General features: G+C 39.7%; 1 protein-coding gene across 3 annotated transcripts in view; it reads right to left on the bottom strand.

The window, feature by feature from the left end:
* Positions 1–3,425: 3,425 nt before the first annotated feature.
* Positions 3,426–19,761, bottom strand: part of Npat (nuclear protein, coactivator of histone transcription) — a 40,354-nt gene continuing 24,018 nt past the window's right edge. Inside the window, exons 13-19 of one of the 3 annotated variants that reach the window (XM_076576282.1) lie at positions 16,964–17,902; positions 16,268–16,699; positions 12,231–12,346; positions 12,043–12,151; positions 7,616–7,676; positions 6,388–7,522; positions 3,426–5,036 (exon numbers count right to left, since the gene is read on the bottom strand). In XM_076576282.1, coding sequence (XP_076432397.1) covers positions 4,959–5,036; positions 6,388–7,522; positions 7,616–7,676; positions 12,043–12,151; positions 12,231–12,346; positions 16,268–16,699; positions 16,964–17,902 — 2,870 coding nt within the window. In that variant the 3' untranslated portion in view covers positions 3,426–4,958. Of the gene's footprint in view, positions 5,037–6,387; positions 7,523–7,615; positions 7,677–12,042; positions 12,152–12,230; positions 12,347–16,267; positions 17,903–19,761 lie in introns of all 3 variants that reach the window. The other 2 variants (XM_015986769.3, XM_006972318.4) reach the window with 2 other exon arrangements.

Genomic DNA, 19,761 nt, shown 5'->3' with positions numbered 1-19,761 from the left:
GAAACCTGTTAGGGTTCTTCAAAAGTCCCTTGATTCGCTAGTACAATTAACCTTACAAAATCAGAGGACTAGACCTTTTGTTTTTGCAAGACACAGGGTGTTGGTTGGCTGTACAAAACCAAGACCTACTAGCATAGCCAGGTGAGGACAGCAGCCATATGGACTTGTGCATGCACTGCTGGCCAGGTGAGCACAAGTCGTGTCTGAAGTTTGAGTTGCTGGGCTCATGTTTTGGAGATCTATCTCTGAGACAGTATAGGAGAGCTTACGCCACAGAGCAGTTAGGCATCAGTGCGACCACTCTGGACAATTTTAAACATGTTGGGAACAGACAACACTGTGATCCAGCACTACCACTGAGTGTGAAATCAGAATGTACCTAAACAAAGAGTGTAGCAATTCTCCAAACATAAACAAGTGTATCTGTAGCAGTTCTCTTCATAACAGCCCCAAATTGGAGAAAAACTGAACACAAAACATTTGCAAAACTATGTTCCCTGTGTTAAATCACAATGAAACTATACACAGTATTGAGGAAGACTAAATAAAACATGAGTAGCTCTCACAATGAAGATGCCACACTAATAAACTTACAGTTAATACAGGAAGCTGAGTCCATGGTTCTAGAAGCCAGGGTAGTGATTAGCCTTTGGGCTGGCAGTCATTAGGAGGTAAGGGTGTTCTAGAGTGCTGACAGTCTCGGTCTGGGCTGTGTAGCTGAAGGAAATCCCTTGAAGTGTATGACTTTGTGCACTTTGTTGATATCCTACGACTGTTAAAGCTTACATTAGGTTATCAGTTTGGGACCTATATACTGAGGAATGAAAGATAGTCTTTGTTTTCCATAATTGAGACATGGTGTTTCCACAAGAGCAGAAAACTTCGTATGAGAGTAAGAACACTGATTCATAACATATCAAATCTGAGCCACGGTGTTTCAGAAAGTCAAAGCAGAAAGTTTACATTAATTAAGGAATAACATATCTACATAGTTCCAACAACCATTCGAAGAACTGGCTATGGAATGAAGAGTTCTCTAAAAATAGCTTGTCAAGAAATTCATAAGGATAGTGATAAATACAAAACTTGACTGAGTGCTAGACATGGTGGACATGCTTGGAGTTCAAGCCAGCCTGGTCTACACTGAGCTACAGGCCAGCCAGACCTACAGAGAGATCCTGTCTCAAAAACCCAAAATGAGGCTGGGCGGTGGTGGCGCATGCCTTTAATCCCAGCACTTGGGAGGCAGAGCCAGGCGGATCTTTGTGAGTTCGAGGCCAGCCTGGTCTACAGAGCGAGATCCAGGATAGGCACCAAAGCTACACAGAGAAACCCTGTCTCAAAAAAACAAACAAACAAAAACCCAAAATGAAACCAAACCAACCACCCCCAAACAACTTTATTGATACCTCATGATCTTTACCATTTGTTCATGGCAATGCCCCTGCCTCAGCCTCTCAAGTGCTGGGATTACAGATTTGTGTCGCCATCTTTACCTCCATTGATATTCAGCATCAATTAAGCTATAACCTAAATGTACTTTGAAAACTGATTTCAATGGAAGTTTAGTTTGAAATAACATGATTCCGAATTAGGAAGTAGAAAAGGCATACTTGAAAAAACATGAATATTAGCAGCTACAATTATGATGCAACCAATGAACATAATCTCTGCACATAGTATATTAGTTCATACACATGTAGGTAAATGTAACACAAGCCTGAAATTCTTGACTATCAACTTTTGGAGTAAGCTGTATTTCATAATTCAGAACATTTTGGGTTTCTAAAAAAGTAATACAATGTGTGTACCATATATCACAAAATAGCATACACATCAAGCAAACTCCGTTTATAGTAAAAGAGATAGGAGGAAATACAAGATTGTAAGAGGCTTCAGGCTAGGGCTGGAGAGATGGCTCAGCAGTTGGGAGCACTGACTACTCTTCCAGAGGACCTGGGTTCAATTCCTACCACCCATATGGCAGCTCACAACTGTCTATAACTCCAGTTCCAGGGGACCTGACACCTATGGCAGAACACCAATGTACATAAAATAGAAATAAATAAATTTATTTAAGAAAAAACAAAAAACAAACAAGAGGCCTCAGGCCCTTGATAACACTTTGCCATGAAATGGGTTCTATACTAAACTTGAGAACAAGGAGATGGTTGTCAGAAGCGTTCAGATTTTCGAACTGTAAGATTGTGAAGTCCCAGTAGGATGAACTACAAACGATCATGGAAAAGGACAGCTTATTTTAACAAATGGTGACAAATGGCTAGAGTCAGATGAAAAGCATTTCCGTCATTTCTTCACACAGCTACCCAAACAAATCACATACGAATTAGAAGCCAACTGCTATTTTAAACAAGTTAAATAAATAAAAGCCTAGAGAAATAAGTAATGATTTAGTTGAATATACATCTGGTATGGGATAAATACATGGGTTAGAAGAGACAACTACTTGCTGGCAGAAATGTAACTGATAAAAAGTCTCCCAAGGAAATAAATGACAATGTATATGTTTCTTTAAAAAAATGTTCAGTGATGTTTTTATTTGTAACACCTAAAAACAGTAAAATGAAGGCAGAGCAGATGACTTAGTGGCTAAGTGTTTGCTGTGCATGCATGGAGATCTGAATTCAGATCTTCAGCGGCCATGTAAACAACATACATGTAAATGCCTCTGTGTACTTGTACCCTTGCTGCTGGATGTGGGAAACAAAGACAGGAGGATTGCTGGGATTTGCTGGCCAGCCAGCATAGCTTAAAACCATTAAACTCCGGGCCTAGTGAGAGTCCTTGTCCTAAGGGAAAATGGCAGAGAAATAAAAAAATACCTGACAGTCTCCTCTGGTTGTATACATGTGCAAATTATCTTTGGATTTAACTATCTAGTGGTTCAGGCTAATTAACTAAAAATCCTGCAGGCCAGGCATGGTAACACACACCTCTAATCCCAGAACTTGGGAGACAGAGGCAGAATGATCTTGGGAGTTTGATGCCAGCCTGGTCCACATAGGACAGCCAGGGCTACCTAGAGACCCTGTCTCAAAAAACAAAACAACAACAAAACCCCACCAAAGAACAGGAAAGAGTATCCTGAAGAAGATGTGTGTGGTGCATCCTACAATACTAGCACCTAAGAGGTAGAGGAATTCAAAGTCACTCTTGACTATATAATGATTTCAAAGCCAGTTGAAATACATGAAAGACACTAATTGAAAACACTCACACAACTATTTAAAAAAATCATGAGTTAACTTATATATGGATTTTCAATATTCAGCACATAGATTTGAGTTAAATAAGGAAATCTGTAATTTTCTGCATTATGTGAATTCCTGAAAAATACAATTAACTAACCTGAAAAGAAATTTAAACAAAAGTTTCTAAATAGGACTGTCAATATAAATCCAAACTTGTAATGTTAATGAAAATATATTTATTCAAACCTAACTGTAGGACAGACCCAAGCTGAGTTATGTAAACATTACCTGTATGATTATTTAGTTCCTTAGGAATAGATCAGTCATATAAAAATTTCACAATATAAATTTGTACAGTAAAGTCTAGCAATTAAAAAGACATAATTTTTATATTGAAAACTTTTTTGTTGTTGTTACAGTAGGATGGATTTATTTGTTAAAGGCCCAGTACAAAAAAATGGTTGAAGAAAGTGACTTTTTAATAAAATATACACTTGTAGGAAAAAAAAAATCCGAATATACCAATATTTAAACATAAAGGACTTACAAAAACACTTCAATATCTAGGCACAATTGGTCAAGTATTAATGATAATTTCTGTCATTAAAGTTTAAACCAGCTTTTCAATTTGACTGTTGTTTATGTAAGTCCATCCAACAGAGAAGGCACCTCTCACTCCCCTTAAGGACCTTGAGAGCAACTATTTACAACACTTTAAGGAACACAATGTTCTATAGGTAAGTATAGACACAGTTATTTACACACCCCACTTTAGGGTAAACTAAATTACAATATAACTATGATTTGTATTTTTACATCTTATGATGGACATGACTTTCAAAGACACCAGAAGACAATCCTCCACATAAGCTTTTACATACAAGATTTAAATTAAATGTGCATTGGTCACTAGTATGAAAAATTCTATGAATTAGTGCAATTCTTTGTATCCCCTGTGCTTAGGGAAAGTTTATATATAATCAAGAAATCTCAACTACTACATAACTCAGTTTTTTATGGCTCAATAGTCTAACCACTTAATGTTCTGTAAAAGATCTCAAGAAGTTATAAATTGAAGTATCAGAACACTTAATAAATGGTTTATAAAAATCTCTTTAAAACAAAGAGAGCAGATGATCGGAATAAAGTACAGAATTTCAGAAATATAGTTTTTACTGCAACTTATGAGAAAGGGTGATAAAATATTGACTCTAGGGGGAAAAAAAAATCACCAAACTGTTGCTTCCTGATTAGATATTTTCCTAACCAGTTGAGGTGGTTATCATTATTATTTTTTATGTAGTGGCTGTAAATTTAAGTGTCTTATTAATATTGGCTGAAGGTAATTTATAAGAATAACCACCATCTTCCTCCAAAGGAGATGAGAAACTACTCCAGAAGCCTTGGGCATCACAGAAGTCAAGACAATGTGGGAATACCAGGCTGATTTAAGCTCTATTTCTACACAATATACACATGTACAATATACACTGTCAAAGCTGTACAGTTTTGCAGATTGGCTTTACATTTTTGCACATGTTCTGTTTTTCTAAAATAAAAATATACCAAAAACGTCTATTTACAAACTAGGAAGCTGCTTTAGAAACAGCATGACTTAGATATAAAGTGAAATCTCAGTACATTGAAAGTGCAGGTCATGTTTGCAGAGTCTGTCACTATTCCATTTCCTACACGCAGTTTGAAGGACACTAGTTTTAAACAGCTATTGTTTTCTATGTCAGGTGTTCACTCATCATAATGCAGTGACAGCAAGAATTTGTCCACATCCATTCCTGCCGGAAATGAACTAGGTAGCTTCTTTTTCTGTGAAGACAAAGGAGAGAAGGAAAAACAAATAAACTCTAGGCCATATAACTCTCTTAGTAAATCACCTAAAACACTATATTGAGTTCATTAAAACTGCATCATTTTTGGGTCTGTTAGAATTTTATTTCTACAGGGAAGGGAAGATAGGTTTTATTAACCCAATGTTAAAATACATTTTAATTGTAATTAAATATTAGTTTAGGGCAAAAGGCAAGAAATGAATCTAGAGTATGTATATGAATATTGAGATGAGAACATGCTTCCTTCAAGGTGGTCATTTTTATCAAACCATAGACCTTAGAAAGCATTATTAACAGATACTATTTTATTATACCAATTCATTTATTTTGTGTGCGTGTGTGTGTGTATAAGTCAGAAGACTGTTTTTGGGAGTTTTTCTGCTTCTACCATATGGTTGCTAGGGATCAAACTCTATAATCTTCAGCCTTGAAGACAAGCACCTTTACCAGATGACCCCTTTGCTAACACACATTAATGACTACCACTCACTCACCTAGTTTGAAACATTAAGAATAGAGATGCTTTTTGACGTAGTAGACTATAAAACCAAAGGGTAAGATATATGATTTTATGTTAAATGATGAAGCACAGAAGAAGAGACCATAGACTAACCATGGACAGTCACAAGGATGACAGCACTTGAAACAGAATTCAATCTCAGACTTGCAGGGCACCCAACCTAGACACCCTTTCCCCCACCTATTACCCTTTCTCTATGGCATCACATACTGCTTCAGTCTACTGAGTCCACTAACAAACTTAGAGAAATGCATTTACCACTGCTACTCTCCTTCACTGCCTTACTACTGCCAACCATGGTGAAAGAAAACACACGGGGACCTGAGTTTTTCTTCTGCCCTGCCAGGTCAACCATCATTAAAGACTACAGAAGAGATGGGAAACATGTAGAAAACTCCAAGTCAAAGAGTGTAAGGTACTGTTTCACTTGGTAATTCACATTTTATGTATCCCCATGGAAAATCCTGGGTGGTACCTTGACAGAAACATTCACCTAAGGATGATCCTTACAGACAACTTGTATCATTATGACTGGGAAACACAGGGGTTGGGGATTTACCTCAGTGGTAGAGCTCTGGGTTTGGTCCTCTGCTGATAGAGAGAGAGAGAGAGAGAGAGAGAGAGAGAGAGAGAGAGAGAGAGAGAGAGAGAGGGAGAGAGGGAGAGACTGGGAAACACTACTAAGTGTATGGTCTTGAGGGCACATCTGGTCAAGCAGCTATAGCAAAACAGTACTGAACTCTCTATCTAACGTGAACACTGAAGGAAGGGACAGGAGTGAAACTGAAATGAAAACTTTCGAACTTGCCTTGATTTTCTTCTTTTTCATTGGTACTGATGAATTTGCAAGATTTTTACTAGAAGTACGGGAGTTTCGCTCTCGCTCATCTAATTCCTCAATTTTCCGCTTTTTTGTAGTGCTCCTTGAAGATGCTCTAAATTGCTGTGTGTTATCTTTCAGAGGAGTTGTCGAAGTTCTAGCAATTGCTGCTCTAGAGAGAATCATAAGCGTATGGGCAGCCATGCTCACACTGTTTTCACTGCCTGTCTCACTGGCTGGGCTGCAGGCAGGCAGGTCTGCAGTGACAGGAGGGACCATTATTCTGGGCATGCTGCCATCTTCACCGAAGCGCCTACTAGAGGGCGCCTTCATACTGTCACTGGGGTCTTCTTTATGCTTTTCCCCTGCCCCTGAGCCAGGTGTCCGGGGCACTGGCAAATCAGTATCAGCAATCCTATTTACTGGGTTGTGCAGTGGAACATCCTGCAATATTTCTGCACCAATTAAAGGATTAGCAGATTTACTTTGCTCTTGTTTTAGGTCCTTCACAGTTCCACCTATAGAAGTAGCACTTTTATTGTTTGAGGATGTGGCTTGTTTTTTGGTCAACTCCTGCAGTGAAGCTATAGTTTTTTCATTCCGCAAGCTCCCATTCTGCTGCACCCCAGGCAGTTTTGAAGAATCTGGGCTCTTCTGCCTTTCCCCATCACTGCACAACTCATTCTCCTTGTTAGCTGTTGCTTTATGGAAAGATTCAAGGGCCACTTCTGTGGGGAAAGCTTTCTTTTCAGACTGAATTTCTTTCACAGTGCTGTGTCGGCTAAAGGCAGTTTCTGATTTAGATAAAATCTTGGGCACAGTTTTTTCTCTCTCTCTTTTAATGGCATTATTAGGAGGCGGTTTTAAGGTGGAGGGCACAATGGCTGAGTCGAGATGAGGAAAGGAGGTTTCCTTCTTTTCTTTGTTTTGGGAGGTCATCTTATATTGTGTCCCTTGGCCATTTGTCACAGAAGAAACAGTACTATCGAAACAGAGCACACGCCTATGACTTTCAAATGGCTTGCTGGCAGGAGCTACCCTCTCTGCTGAGAGGGGAATTGTGACCTCTTCTAACTTTTTCCCAAGTTCAGTGGCTGTATTCTTATCAGAAGCTTCAGTTCTACTGAAATGAAAATAAAACATCTCATTTTTAGCAACATGAAATCTGTTACTTGAGCATTTTAATTATCTATGATACAAACTACTTTATCCTCACCTTTGCATATGACATGCTCCTGGAAGGCTGGACAAATCTGTCAAATTATTTACTTGTTTTCCTGGAATTATAAATTAATTCATTAGAAAAGAAAAACATCTGTGAAAGAATGTATTCCTCTGAAAGAGGAGCTAGATGATAATACTACACAAGAAAAAATTTAAATGACAGCTAATTTACAAACAAAACACTTTCATAAATACACTATTTTCTTATCTACCTACCTACCTACCTACCTACCTACCTACCTACCTACCTACCTACCTATCTATCTAGAGACAGGGTTTCTCTGTGTAACAGTCCTGACCTGGAACTCACTTTGTAGACCAGGCTGGCCTCGAACTCACTGAGATTTGCTTGCCTCAGCCTCCCAAGTGCTGGGATTAAAGGTGTTCACCACTACCACCGGGCAATACTATTTTCTTTTTTAAATATTTACATTTTCTCCAACATACTCATCCATTTTATAGAGATAAGGACCATTTTATCCAGATAAAGACCAAGTGATTTGCTTTAATTTCAGGCCAACATGAATTCAGCCTTCAAGAGCTACAAGTTCTCTACCAGTCTCTCTGAGTGAACTGACCCCATGGATACTAACACCTGCACACGGCCTGGTCCCTTACAGAAAAATGGAGTTGTACTTGCACATAACTTAAGGATATCCTTTAATTATCTCTAGGTTACTCATATGATACAATACAAATATGTTAATAGCTAATATTACATTGTTCAGGGAAAAATGATGAGAAAAGTCTGTTCATCACAAATGTAGTTTTCAACACTCCAAAATTCTTCTGCCTGTGGTTGACTGAATCTGCAAATGTCAAAGAAACTGAGAAAGGAAGTCAACTGTACTTAGATCAAGATAACTCAAGTTTAAGAAAGCACCTTGGGGGAAGGAGCTATGATAAATCAGAACTGGTATTTGTGGGACTTGGAATTTGGATGGAAGAAAGTCAAAATAATAAAATCACCAATGGAGAACAAGAGAAAGCGCTCCATGAAGTAGAGATAAGACTAGATAAACTTTTCTCCATAAAGAAGCCAGCTGGTCTACCAGCCACACCACACTGCTTATGCTGAGCACCAGACGCTACAGGAGCTAAGGAGACAAGAGCTACTGGAGGCTGAACTTAATGTAGATGGAGAAGACAGTGGACCAACAAGCCACAAATATGGTACCAGAAAAGGGGCACAAGGCCCTCACCATTTCTTCACCCCTGCCACTACCCAGATAGGCCAGACACCGGGAGTGCAGGAAAAGCAGCAGAATGGGGAATGTGCTGGACATCCTGATGGGACTCACAGACTTCACGCAGCAGACTGGAGATTGAAGCAGAGGTGTAGTAAGGGGTCTCAATCTGATTCTCAACAGCCCCCGCCCTGGCAAGAGCAGGGAGAAGCAGTCTAGGCCGTTTGGCAAAACGCTACAGCATCCTTAGACTGAACTAAGTAAACCAGAAGGCGCTCCCCATCAGGAAGAAATGCTGACTGAGAGTATACTTCTATCAATTTTAGTTTGTATTTTAATCTTTGACCTCAATTTTTTTCCTTTTTGTTATTACTTTTTAGTATTTGTACTTCTGTACTTTTAAGAGTTCAAGTGAAACTTAAGGCTTTATATTTGTCCTTTCTTTCTTTAAACCTAACATACAATATTTTCTCTGTTGCTTCCACACCTCTAACCCATATACTTCATTTTCCTTACTGTTCCCCTCTCCCAGTTAATTTCACTTGACTATTTTTTTTTAAAGATTTATTTATTATGTATACAGTATTCTGCCTGCAGGCCAGAGAGGGCACCAGATTACAGATGGTTGTGAGCCACCATGTGGTTGCTGGGAATTGAACTCAGGACCTCTGGAAGAGCAGCTAGTGCTCTTAACCTCTGAGCCATCTCTCCAGCCCCTCACTTGACTATTTAAATACTGACATCCGTTTATTTTAAAAAGATTTCAGAGTCCCATTTCAAAAACAGATCAACAGTCATATACATAAAATAAATAAACGTTTAAAATAAGAAAACAAAACAAACAACAACAAAAACCCCAAAACCAAAACCAAAAAAGAACAATCCTACAACAAAAAATAGCCAAATTTTCAAAATTTCAGAACAAAGAAATAACAGTAAAAGCTGTAACCCACATAGAGGTAGAAACATCAAAATGACAGGAGGTCTCTTGCTAACAACTCTTCAAGTCAGAAAAGCAGGAAAGGATATATTACATCAACCAAGACAGCACTGCCAGAAGTTCCACTGTAACTAATAGATGCTAATTTCAAAGGTTCTATATTTTTGAAAGGGCCAGGAAAATATGACAACCTGCCCTAATAACTCAGTTCAGAACTAGGCCTTGGTCCCTGATTTTTGGAACCAAAGGATAATCAATCTCCAACACCCCAGACAGCAAGGACAAGGAGGCCTGGTATGTGCAGTACCAGGCCTGCTCTCCAATGGAAAAATTGTAGCCTTAGCCAACTCCTACTAGCCCTGGCCAATTAAAATGTACTAATATGATTGCCACTTGCTTTAGCCAATCATATCGGAGATGACCTAACTGGCCTAGGACCCTTAGCTGTGCTTAAAAGGAGCCCACATGTCCCTCTTGTGGTTGTCACCATTTTGCCTTTGTGTGGAATGGATGGCTCTAGCATGCTAGCAAAATAAATGTTCTTGTTGATGTTCATACACGGATGGTGGTCTTCTGTGGGACTTCTTCAGGAACTTAACAATTTTTCCTTTTCTTTTTCTTTTTTATTTTTTTTTTGGGGGGGTTCAGTTTGAGACAGTGTTTCTCTATGTACCCCTGGCTATCCTGGAACTCACTATCTCTGTAGACCAGGCTGGCTTCAACTTTGAGATCTGTCTGCTTAAAGGCATGTGCCACCAACCACCTGGCCAGGTTTCTAGATTCTGTAAGCTGTCACCCAAGCTTGCATGGGCTTTTGTGATAAACAGCTGTCTGAGTCATTGTTGCTGTTAGTAACCCTTACCCAAATTCCTGTAAGTAAATCCAAAAGAGCTCATTGGTTCACCAGATAGATTCTGGTCTATGGTCAGTTTCCTGGTTCCTTATCTGGGGCAAGTAGACATTAGTTCATATCTCTCCAGAGTAGTCACATAACAAGGATGTATCAAGTTTCAAACAAACAAACAAACAAACAAACAAACTCAAATGCATAAAGCAGATGGTAGGAATAATAAAGATCAAGGCAGAATCAGGGACTAAAATAATATAAAGAATTGATCTCACAAAGAGCTGATTCTTTGTAAAGATTAACAAGACTGAAAAGCTCCTAGGCCAGACTAAGCCAAAACAAACAATAGGGGGGGGGGCAGGGACGACACGGGACGGACGACACAGGGAGTTCCAAGTCAATAACATTGGAGGTAAAAAGGGAGACATTACAACACACTCCAGTGAAATCCAGAGGACTCATAGGGCATGCTTAGGTGAGGGAATTCCTTCACTCCCTTTCCCTTCTCAAGAAGGGTCTCATTAACTGTTCAGCCTGGTATAGCCTCTTGTTTCAGTCTCCCACATGTGGGTTATAGAGTTTGCCACCACCCTGGGCCAGGAGCTTCAATTTTATCCTGTGAGCAAGAGGGAATTACTGAAATGTTTAGGTAGGAAGTCAAATATTCCAATGTGTATGGGGTGGGGATATAACTCAACTAACAAATACAGGATGAACCAGAAAACTGAGGATCTTAAAAAAACAAAACCAAACCAGGGTAGGACACTAATATAGATATACAATCACGAATATGTGAGCTAAGAGTGTTAAGTGTTAAGTGTGTTAAGAGTAACTCAGTTTTTTGACATGAGTCAAGAGTTGGTAGGACCACTGGTGAAAGTAGGGAACAAGAGAAGACACTATGCAAACTTTGTTAAACATTTCAAAACTGTTTGGGAAATTAGGGAGTATGCTCTTACACAGCTCCAAAGAACATACTGAGGAGCAATGGATAAAAGCTAAAGTATTCAGTAAAGCAAAGGGATTCACCAGAATCAAAGCTGTCCAATCAAAAACCGCTTGCTTGTAGGGAAGGAGGACTGCTTATTAGGGATGTAAAAGGTATTCAAAAAGAAAACATTTGTGGGATGTAGGAGGCACAAGCCTTTAATTCCAGCACTCAGGAGACAGAGACAGGCAGATCTCTATGAGTTCAGTCAGGGCTACACAGAGAAACCCAGTCTCAAAGAGAGAGAGAGAGAGAGAGAGAGAGAGAGAGAGAGAGAGAGAGAGAGAGAGAGAGAGAGAGGGAGGGAGGGAGGGAGGGAGGGAGGGAGGGAGGGAGGGAGGGAGGGAAGGAGGGAGAGAGAGAGAGAGAGAGAGAGAGAGAGAGCGAGCGCGAGAGCAAGAAACATTCAGTTGTTGCTTAACAGACACAAAATTGATTTGAACTTTTTAACAAGTACCTGTAATAGGCTTGTTTCTGAGTCCCTGAGCCTTCTGAGATTTTTGAGGAATGGAGAACTGAGTGATACTTCTGTTACAAACAGGTGCTGCTAAAGGCATGTGAAGGACCTAGAAGGTGAAACATACAAACAATTAACTATGCTGTTTGGAATGCTTCCTCACACTATTTTTCGTTCATAAATGCTACCTGCTGAGGAGGAGTAGAGAATGTACTTCCATTCTGTCCAACTACAGACACAGGTATCATTCCCACCATTCCTTGAAGTACAGGCTGGACCGGAGAAGCAATTATGATGGCAGATCCTAGAAAACAATTCTCATTAAAATCAGGTTTCCTTCACTAAACCTTTTGACAAAAATAAATGACAAAGTAATCAGTATTTTGAAACAAATTCTATGACCAAATCTTTCCTGACAATCTGGATCAACTCCAGCTTCCAGGTTCCTGCCCTCACTGCTTTTGATGATGAACTGCTGCTATATTTCCATATGGGATGAAATAAACCCTTCCCTCCCCAAGCGGGTCATTGTAACCCTAACTAAAACAGAAGCTGACACTAGGAGTCGGGTATTACTGTGACAGACCTGACACGTCTCGGGGAGGACTGCAGAAGGACTTTGGGATAGATGCTAAGAGCCCAGCAAGCTGTTCTCTAAGAGCTTGGAAGATAAGAATGTTAAGTGCAGTGCAGACGATGAAGGCTTGGCTTGCTAAGTTTCAGAGGGAAGAAAAGACTGTACCGGGCCTTTTGTGTGAAGAAATCTATAGTGTCTGCCAGGTGGAGCTGAAGAATCAGCTGTGATTAACGAGAGCCCAGAACTTCTGAAGTAAAATCTTTGCTTTGCTGGGACAGTTGGTGCTGAAAATCAGCTGTGACTAAGAGACTAGCATCACTGAGGTGAAGTCCTCTGGGAAGTATTTCCATGGGGTCAGCACACAGAAGCTGTGTTCCAGAAGCAGCCAAGGTTGTACCTCATACTGGTAGCCAATCTTGGTAGCATAAGAGTCACCCAGATGGTACGGGTTTTGAAGCCATGAAGGGGTCATGGAGAACAGCTGAGGCTTGGCACTGTATGGCAGGACTGGAGTCCCTGAAGAGAGCCCAGGAGAGGCTATCGTTGAAAGTGCAGCTCAGTTGCAGCAAGGGACCCCAGCATTTTTGGAGATGCCAGCACTATGGGAGGAACACCAAGAATAGTAGCAGTGGTGGAGTGTAGCCAGCCATAGCCTAGAAGACAAGCTGTGTGTGCTGCAAGGACAGAGTCTGAGGGGTGACCCAAGCCCTTTGGGTCACTTTGGAGGAGCCCAGAAGATCATGAGTGAATTTCAGACATCAGACATTGAATGATTTATATTGTTGAGTTTGGTTTTGCTTTGTTCAGATTGTGACTGTGTCCTGGTTCTTCCCTCCTGAAGTAACTATTTTTGATTTGACAAGCACACAATTCAAAGACTTTGAATTTTAAAGGATTGGGGATTTATCTTAGTGGTAGAGCGCTTGCCTAGCAAGCACAAGGCCCTGGGTTCGGTCCTCAGCTCCGGAAAATTAAAAACAAAAACAAACAAACAAAAAAAGTGTAAGCCAAAGACTTTGAATTTTAAAAGACTGGATTTTAAGAGATGGCCTATTTTAAAGAGACTGAATTTTAGCCGGGCGTGGTGGCGCACGCCTTTAATCCCAGCACTCGGGAGGCAGAGCCAGGCGGATCGCTGTGAGTTCGAGGCCAGCCTGGGCTACCAAGTGAGCTCCAGGAAAGGCGCAAAACTACGCAGAGAAACCCTGTCTCGAAAAACCAAAAAAAAAAAAAAAAAAAAAAAAAAAAAGAGACTGAATTTTTATTTTTATGTTGCCCTTTGCTGCACGTGTCTGTTTGAGGTGCCAAATCTGAAGTTAGGCGGTTGTGAGCTGCCAGGTGGGTGCTAGGAATTGAAGCTGGGTCCTCTGGAAGAACAGTTAGTGCTCTTAAAACCACTGAGCCATTTCTCCAACTGCAAGAGAATGAATTTTTAAAGACCAAGGGACTTTAAAAATTTGGAATGTTTATACTGTAATGTTGATATTGATGTGTGATCTTTGGGAAGAACAAGAAGACAAAGGTTATGACTTAACACTGATGTGTTTGTGTGTCAACTGTCCTGGCTAGTTTTATGTCAACTTGCCATGAGCTAGAGTTATTTGAAAGGAGGGAACCTCAAGTGAGAAACTGTGTCTATAAGATTAGGCTGTAGGCAAGTCTGTAGGGCATTTTCTCAGTAATTGATGTGGGAGGACCCAACCCATTGTGGGTGGTGCCATTCTGAGCTATAGATCTGTGATTCTATAAGAAAGCAGGCTGAGCAAGACATAATAAGCCAGCATGGGGGTAACCAGTAAGCAGCACCCCTCTATGTTCTCTGCATCAATTTCTGACTCCAGGTCTCTGCCTTGAGTTCCTGTGATCATTGCTTTTGATGATAAATTGTTATATGGAACTGTGAATGAAATAAACCCTTTCCCCCACCAAAGTTGCTTTTGGTCATTGTTTTCATCACAACAGTAGTAACCATAACTAAGACAATCTTGTTTATAGATTTTTGAGTTAAGAAATATTAAGGTGTAGGGCATTTAGCAATATTATCCAGAGTTTGGGACTCTATGGCTAGAAGATCTATTACATACGGATTCTTCTAACAAAGAAGATTGGAGTTGGAAACTGAGTAGCAAATGTTTTATATTTGAATCTTGTATCAGAAAACTTGGATTCTAAGTGAGTATTTATAGTCCTTAATATTTTACCCAATGTATTGTATCTTAATGGTATTGGTAAAAAAGAATATACTTTTGTAACCAGATTAAACTACCAAGAGAAAACTATAGTGCATACATGGTCCTTAGGAGTCAACCACAAGAAAAGCTATAGTAATTTAGTCCTGGTCTGTGAACGCACCATTTCCTAATACACTAACTACCCCTGTCAGATTCATCTTATTTTCACGCAAACCTGCCAGTTTCCCAAACATCCACGAATGCTTATTCTACTTTCCTTGGTTTCAAATCTTATCTCATTTCTCTAAACCTTAACTCAAGCTTCATATTCTGCAGTAATTCTGGCCTCTCCTTTACCTCATTTGAAATAGCCCTTGAAATAGATTCCTTAATACTTAGTTGATAACATTTAATCAAATTCCATTGTCTATAAATCAGTACACATAGGAATGTATGTGAAAATGTGTAAATTCTTATCTCCAAGAAACATAAATCAACTGATACAATTACTAACCGCATGTAAACCAGCATACAATAAAGACAGCATACAAGAGCCCCTCTGGAGTCTCTAAAGATTTGGATCATTCCCAAACACCATCAGAACACGAGAAATTACAAAGGGTTTTACAGAACTCAGGTTTTCAGCTGGGTGGTGGTGGCTCACACCTTGAATCCCAGCACTCAGGAGGTAGAGACAGGAGGATCTCTGAAGTTCGAGGCTAGCCTGGTCTACTGAGTTCTAGGACAGGCTCCAAAGCTACACAGAGGAAAACCTTTCTGTCCCCCAAAACAAAACAAAAAACAAAAAAAATTCAGGTTTTCTTGAAAGCCTCTCTAAACAATAAATTCCTTATGACTATTGCGCCAGGTGGTGGTGGCACACACCTTTAATCCCAGCACTTGGGAGGCAGAGACAAGTGGATCTCTCTGAGTTCAAGGACAGCCTGGTCTATAGAGCAAGTTCCAGGACAGCCAGGACTACACAGAGAAACCCTGTCTCAAACTCCCCCCTGAAAGAACTATGACTGTAATAAAAGTAAATATCCTGCTACACTGAGTTATGTATACAGCTATGCAATGAATTAGGCTTTCTTTTCACAGCTTAGTGTTGTATATTAAAAACTGCACAAAGGAAAAAAAAAAAAAAGCTATAGCCTACCAGATTTAAACAAAATCTGGCTGAATTGGGTAGCAAGAAAGAGGCATAAGCAATTATTTGCATAGTATTTTGTCATATGAACTACCTATATTATCTCCCAGTCAGTGACTTTACACAAGAAAATTAAGATTCCAGAGAAGCTCCAAAATATGTATGCACACACACATATGTAAATTACACACACACACACACACACACACACACATCTCTTTTCATTCAGTGTTGGGAGATGGGAGTCCACAGCCTTGCACATGCTATACAAGTGCTTTTCCACGGAACTCTAGCCCCAGCTCACCTCCAATCTGCTCTTAGAGTTACCTTGTGAAAAGTTTGGTGACACAGCTTGGTTGACAGCAAATACACTGTTAGACTTTGGTGGTGTCTGTAACTGATGTGGAGGAGGCTGTGCAGTCATAGGTGCAGAACTCCCAGGCAATACCACTACATTAGACTGACTGACCGCTGGTCCCAAGGCTGTTGGATCAGTCACACAGGTAGCGATCAAAATGTTACTTGAATTGCCAAATGCTGTGCTTGTGGTGGGCATCAACTGTATGTACCCTCCGTCCTTCGGAACACAAGGTGCAACACTGGCTGAGAAAGCAATGCCATCTTCATTCTGAGGGTTGTTTACTACAGGTTCCTCAGGCTTCAGCACTAAAAGGTTCTGCTCCACTGGGCCAGAATCTCCTACTTCAACAGATACAACAGCACTTGCAGTTTCTTCTGAAGATAGGCATGTAACGAATTCTGCATTTTTGGCAGGAGATTTAGAAGACAGAATTATTGTTGGCAAGTTTTCTCCACTGATACTAGATACAGCGCTGTTAAGCTCTGCATCTGAGGAAACAAATGGATCATCACTGATGATAATTTTGAGAGAGACAATACTTGATGCATCTACCTCCACTGAGTCTTTGCTAGGTTTACCATCAATATTTTGGATCTCAGGAGAACCCCCCACTGAACCACTAGATTCCAAAGGAAGCGAATGATTATTTTTCACAGGATTACCTTCTCGGGGAACCAATGCAACTTCTTCACAGCTGTTATGTTCACCCAAAGAGAGAAAAATAGTATCTCCATCTTTCACAGAAGAGGAAGGCTCTTGAGAGTTCTCAGATTTAGGTGTCTCAGTCTTGTCTTCCATATGATTTAAGTCAACAGATGCTGAACCATTAGATAGCTGTTTATCTGAAGGGGCTGACTCCTCAAGATGAATTTCTATTTGTTCAGATACATCTAAACCTAACCTTTCAACAGTCACAGGTGAGGTTTTACTTTCCAATGAAGAATTATCTTGGCAATCTGGAAGTGGCTGTGCTGATGATACACTATTAGCTTCAATTTTACTGCTGTGAGTTTGACTAGAATCTGGTGACTCAGAACCATGGATATTAGTTTTAACTTTTATTATATTGTTAGAATTTTCACAGAATTGACTTTTAGATGGCTTTTCAGTTAACGGAGTACTCTGGGACAAAAGTTGGGAGTTTTTCCCCGAGAGAATTAAGTTTTCATCATTGGTTTCACCACCAAGAGACGCAAATGAAGCAACTGGCACATCGGGCTGATCAGGCTCTAACTGGGCTTCACTCAACACACCCGGCGGAGACAAGGAGTTCTTCTCAACCTCCACAGCCACTTCAGCTTCAGTAGGCATCTGACTGCTGTATAACTCAGAACAATGTTCATTACATTCAGCAGAGCTTCCTCTTTGGTTAAAGTCAGTTAAATTAGACACAGAATCAAAGGTAATGTCAAGGGCACACTTCTGTTCAGCAGGTACAGCTGTTTTAAAGGCCTTTTTTTGAATGCTAGAGCTTATTTGGGAGAAATTTTCCTGGGATTCCTGTTGAAGAACATCGTGGTTGTTGCCATTCTTCAAATCACTTAATAATACATCTTCATTTTGATAGGATGTACAAAATGGAGGCTGACCAGATTGCCCATCTGTAAAACACCAGTGTGATGGAAAGTTACGTTGAGTATGTTTAGCTTCTGGTGCAGTCACTTTTCTTGTACAACCTACTTTGCCAAGAAAATACTAATCTTGGGCATACCAGTAAATTTAAGATTGATGCATAGTTAACAAATGTCAAATTGTTTCCCAAGTTTCTAAGAAAACAGATGCCAAAGAAGAAAAATGTATAGAGGCTTAAGAACATCCAGTACTTACCAGAAGACAAGATGCCCTAAGCTGGCTCTAAACAATGGTGGAGCTAGTGTTGCTTCCCTGTCTAGACTTTTTTCTCCTCTCCGTGTTTTTTAGACAGGTCTCACTTTGTGTATAGCCCACACTGGCCTTGAACTTGCAGCCATCCTTATGCTTCAAGCCTCCTGAATGATGGGCTTTTCAAATTTTGCCATGTTTACTGACCTTATTTTGCCTGACTTATTTTTAATGGTGGATCAAGATCACTTTACACAATTAACACAATTTCTGTGTATAACATAACATTTAACATATTTACTGAGGACAACCATGCACATGTCTCCAGAATGCAATTATGAACAGGTGACTCAATGATCTTGTAGAGATTAAGACAGCTAGAAAAGAACACACAGAACAGAAATTCTAATAGGGCATGGGGAAAATTGTAAGAGTATAGGAAAAAGGCTAGTGGGAGATTAAAAGAAGAATCTTTTTAAGAGGAAACAATGTAGCATCAATATAGTGAGTCTTATAGCAGTCAAAATTTGGACAATTTGAATAAATATGGAAGGAAATGTAATAGGGAAAAATCCATAAAAATGCCTGAAACTATCATAACCGGTAAAAATCATATTGTGTATAGAGCCCACTTAATTCTGTATTGAGGGAGAGGTTAGGGGAAATTATGTTAGGCCACGCAAATGAATTATAAGTGACATTAAATAAAAACAGCAGTGCTACAGATTAAACTGTGTGTTATACTAAATAAACACTCTGCCACAAGCGCCATTCTCTCAGCCTGGAAGTGGTTTCTTAATGAATTTGCAAGACTTTCTAACAGTAGAATCACAAGTTTTATTTTGTTTATGGTAAAGCTTAAGTGAAACATAATCTTCTAGATGTGAACACACACACACATGAATGCACAAATATAGTTCAGCCTAAGAAATGGAAAGTTGAGCTTTGTTATTAACAATGAACTCAAAGAAAGATATTCCAAAACTAGTTTTTGAAGACAAGATGTGAAAAAACTGGAAGCTATTATGCACTTAAAAACAGGCAAGGAGCCCAGTGATGGTGGTGGTGATGGTGGCACACGCCTTTAATCCCAGAACTCATGGGACAGGGGCTAGTGGATCCCTCTGCTCAAGGCCAGCCTGGTCTACAGAGTGAGTTCTAGGACAGCAAGGACCACACAGAAAGACCCTGTCTCAAAAATCAACCAACCAATCAATCAAAACAGGTAAGGAGAAATGATGATCAGGCGTAGCTTGTACAGACTAAATAAACTTAGGTGGTTGGTACTGAGAAAGGCACAAAGTTTAACAAATTATTAGAAGTGAGGAAGCTATCTGAAGAACAGAGATGGAGGGAGCAGAGATGCAGTTATTGAAAGGATTCTTTGTTGTGCTGGCAGTGATCCATTTCTCACTTGAGAGGTGATTCCACAGACAAGTTCTTGATTTGATTTCATAATAAAGAGCTATACACAATTTTATTATGCACTTCTATAAATTTGTGTTATACCCGACAACAGTATTTCTTTAAAAACATTCTACATTAAAAAATTTTAATATTGACTTATTCATGCTTTCCTTTAATTCACAAAGTGTTTACTATGTATGGACTAACTATGCTACATTGGTACTCCATGAAA

Source organism: Peromyscus maniculatus, chromosome 7 (assembly GCF_049852395.1).
Source record: "Peromyscus maniculatus bairdii isolate BWxNUB_F1_BW_parent chromosome 7, HU_Pman_BW_mat_3.1, whole genome shotgun sequence".
In the NCBI taxonomy this organism is placed as follows: Eukaryota; Metazoa; Chordata; class Mammalia; order Rodentia; family Cricetidae; genus Peromyscus; species Peromyscus maniculatus.
This window is presented reverse-complemented; position numbering and strand designations above follow the sequence as displayed.